This window comes from Oratosquilla oratoria, chromosome 15 (assembly GCF_046742065.1).
Source record: "Oratosquilla oratoria isolate Oo_2021 chromosome 15, ASM4674206v1, whole genome shotgun sequence".
NCBI lineage: Eukaryota > Metazoa > Arthropoda > Malacostraca > Stomatopoda > Squillidae > Oratosquilla > Oratosquilla oratoria.
This window is the reverse complement of record NC_134791.1, coordinates 30,286,065-30,289,571: the sequence shown is the minus strand read 5'-3', so window position 1 is coordinate 30,289,571 and position 3,507 is coordinate 30,286,065. Positions and strand designations below refer to the sequence as shown.

Genomic DNA, 3,507 nt, shown 5'->3' with positions numbered 1-3,507 from the left:
GTAGAATAAATAAGTAAATAAATGAAAATCGCTACTGACGTTACTATTGATTTACGGTACTTATTTATGGGGTTCAAAATACTCAGAATGATAGGAGCTATCTAATGATATAGATAAGATTTGGATCTGTGAGACTGGCATTCCTTCCTCATGCTCACTCAGTGTGGACATCAGCGTGGCCACTTACCTCAACATTCAACACCACCACATTTTACATGCAAGTAGGCATGAGGCCCAGTACCCGACTTTATTCTCTCGTACAGGTTCCTCTGCCGCCGCACAGCAGAATGGAGCCCTCGGGAGGAGTGCCCCGATGACTGGACGAGCAACCCATCCACAGGTTCCTGCTACTTCTTGAGTTCATACTCTACGAACTACGCCGACGCCGTCGAAAAGTGTCCGATGATTGGATCAGGAGCCGAGCTGCTCCTGCCGCGGGACGAAGCAGAGAACGAGTTCCTCTCTGGTGAGTTCGGGGTGGACTTCGGGGTTTTGAAGGGCGTTCATCACTGGGAATCAATGGATCCCCTAGGGTGTCACTGAATCCTAGTGGATCCACAGACTGAAACTATTGATATTTGCATAATTCTGTGTTAAGCCCTGGTCATACGTGGTTCTTGTCAAATGTTGTGAATTTGCAAGGTTGGAAGACGACTTTGCTTACAGTATTCTAGACTTCCCTGAGGACAATTCAACAATGTGTCTTATATTCGCATAGATTTAACTTATCTTAGTTTCATTGAGCTTCTCAATATATGACGCAAAGGTGATTTGACATTTGGAGATTCAAAAAATAAAAGATTGTAACCTAAGTCGTTTCTACTCAAACGAACTCACTAAGTCGCGTAGAATGAACAAGGGACTGACTACACAAGGACAAACGATTAAATTGTGTTGAAGAGGTTTTTAGGAGGTGAATGAACAGCAACTCATAAAGTAAGTAGGAGAGCACTCGAGTCCTAGTGGGTCCAAATAACCTATGCATAACGATTTAATTCTGTGTAGGCGCATGAACAGCAACACATAAAGAAAGGGGTTATACGAGAAACAGTCCAAGAACCTCGGGTCTCAGATTCGTGAACTTTTCAGGAATAACCAACGAGACTCTCTGGATCGGTTTGAGTGACCGAAAGACCGAAGGACATTTCGTGGACGAGAAAGGTAACAACGCCACCTACGTCAACTGGAACAGCGGAGAACCCAATGACCTACTTGGCCAAGACTGCGCACAGGTAAGGATGTGTCTGTATGTGTGTGATGCACCGTGGTCTTGGATCACGTGCTGGACTCGTGATCGACAGCTATTACCCTCCCGGATGAGAGCTCAGAGATCGTATATGACCGATTTATGAGTAATGCAGCAATGTTGTGACCTTAGACACATTCACCTAACGCCCCGCACACGAGAATTGGAGTAAAGGCTCGCAGTGCAGCGGTACTGAAATTATTTCAGTCCTGGGCGGGATTCGAACTTGGACCGGTGTAGTAGAGGTTGCGAAAGCTACCACTGCGCCGTCGAGCCGTGTATTTGTGTGTGTTCACATTGATATGTTGAAGCACTATTAAAGTAAAACCCGTTGAAGAAAGCTCTAAAGAGCCAAAAATTCGGATAGTTCATTATTACCTCATCGTCAGCATAAAGAATCACCTATGAAGGAGCTGCTGCTAGACTCCAGGAAAATTAGTTAAATAAATAAATAGATAAGTGAATAAATTAATCAATAAATAAATGAAAACCTTAGAAAATGTCGCTTTAGAGATTTTGTAATGCACAATTAGCCACCACGTTGAACCCCCATATGTTTAAAAAGAAGTTTATGGTCTACATACTGTCGACATACTGTACATATTTTCTTTTCTTTTTTCAGAGAAACTCCCAAGGGATGTGGAGCGATGCCAGCTGTTTCCTGAATCATAAATTTATTTGTGTTATGTGAAGAACCCCCCGCCTCCCAAAATATATATTATAAAGCATAATTCCTATCCATCCACACAAAAAACATATGTTCATTCTCTATACATATACAGGCGTCTTCCATTGAGAAAATGATACGTATTAAATAAAATCGAGTTTCATTGACCACAGTCCCACCATAGCTGACAATGGTCCTTGAGTTCTTCAAAGTACCATAAGGTATTTCATTCATCTATGAATTTGATTGGATATTATATGATTATTATCAATTGGGTTGTTATTAAAAATAAGAGTACATAAATGCATTTTTATTTATTCCCTAATGAATTATCTGACAGGAGACCTTACACATACACGTACACATACGAATTGGATTTCATTTGATGTATTATTTCACTTTACGTCCGGTAGATGTGTCATTATATAAATGAAAATAAAAATGCAAAAATACAATGGGTTGACGACTGCCTGTTGCGATTTAGCGCTTCTCAGTGTAAAGTATTGTCAATAGCTTTTGAAAATATCATATACGCACATAACCAGAAATTTATGAAGAAGTACTCGAACATGTAGATGAGGAGAAGGATCTTGGTGTAATTTAAAGTTTGAACATATTTTCAGAAAAAAAAAAAAATTATGGGTCTTATCTGACGTGTCTTATTGTACTCGAGTCCTGATATGTTCAAGCTCCTCTATCCAATATTTATCTGAAGCCTTCTGGAATAAAAAAAGGTGACAAAAAGAAACCAAATAACTATAGGCCTATAAGTTTGACTTCAATCGTAGGAAAAATAATGGAAACTATCATCAGAGATGCTATCGAATATCATTTAGAAAGTAACCGTTTGATAAATGATAGCCAGCATGGTTTCAGACGGAAACGTTCTTGCGTGACTAACTTACTCGAATTCTACAACACAGTTATCTCGAATTATGACAAAAGAAACAATATAGATTTAATATATCTAGACTTTGCAAAAGCTTTTGATACCGTCCCACACGAAAGACTACTTACTAAATTAGCTTTGCATGGAATAAGTGGTAGCCTATTAGGTTGGACTAGTAATTGGTTGAAAGGTCGAAAACAGAGAGTTGTTTTAAATGGAAAAACTTCTGGATGGAAAAGTGTTGCAAGTGGAGTTCCTCAGGGTTCCGTTCTTGGGCCACTTCTATTCATAGTATATATAAATGATATAGACCATGGACTAAAATCTAGTTTCCAAATTTGCTGATGATACAAAACTGTGCGGAGTGGCAAATGATCACTCAAACCAATTAGATATTCAAGAAGATTTAGATCAATTACAGCAATGGTCTGAAAAGTGGCTAATGAAATTTAACACAGGTAAATGCAAGGTAATGCACATAGGTAAAAATAACAGTAAGTACGATTACAAGTTATTTGGAAATTTGTTAACAAAAGTGGATAGTGAAAAAGATCTCGGCGTAATTATCAGTAACGACCTCAAATCATCCAAGCAGTGTATTTCAGCCTCTGAGAAAGCAAATAAGATTCTGGGATTGATTGCGCGATCTTTTGATTTCAAAAGTCCATCACTCATTAACAAGCTATATAAATCGTTAGTTCGTCC

The 3,507-nt window shown here is 39.0% G+C and overlaps 1 protein-coding gene across 1 annotated transcript in view; it reads left to right on the top strand.

Moving 5' to 3' along the window:
- The window catches only part of LOC143033374 (uncharacterized), a 22,112-nt gene extending 19,910 nt beyond the window's left edge, over positions 1 to 2,202 (top strand). The window contains exons 8-10 of the mRNA XM_076198722.1: positions 264 to 466; positions 1,090 to 1,232; positions 1,869 to 2,202. Of these exons, the coding sequence (XP_076054837.1) occupies positions 264 to 466; positions 1,090 to 1,232; positions 1,869 to 1,937 (415 nt within the window). The 3' untranslated portion in view covers positions 1,938 to 2,202. The remainder of the gene's footprint in view (positions 1 to 263; positions 467 to 1,089; positions 1,233 to 1,868) is intronic.
- Positions 2,203 to 3,507: the final 1,305 nt, after the last annotated feature.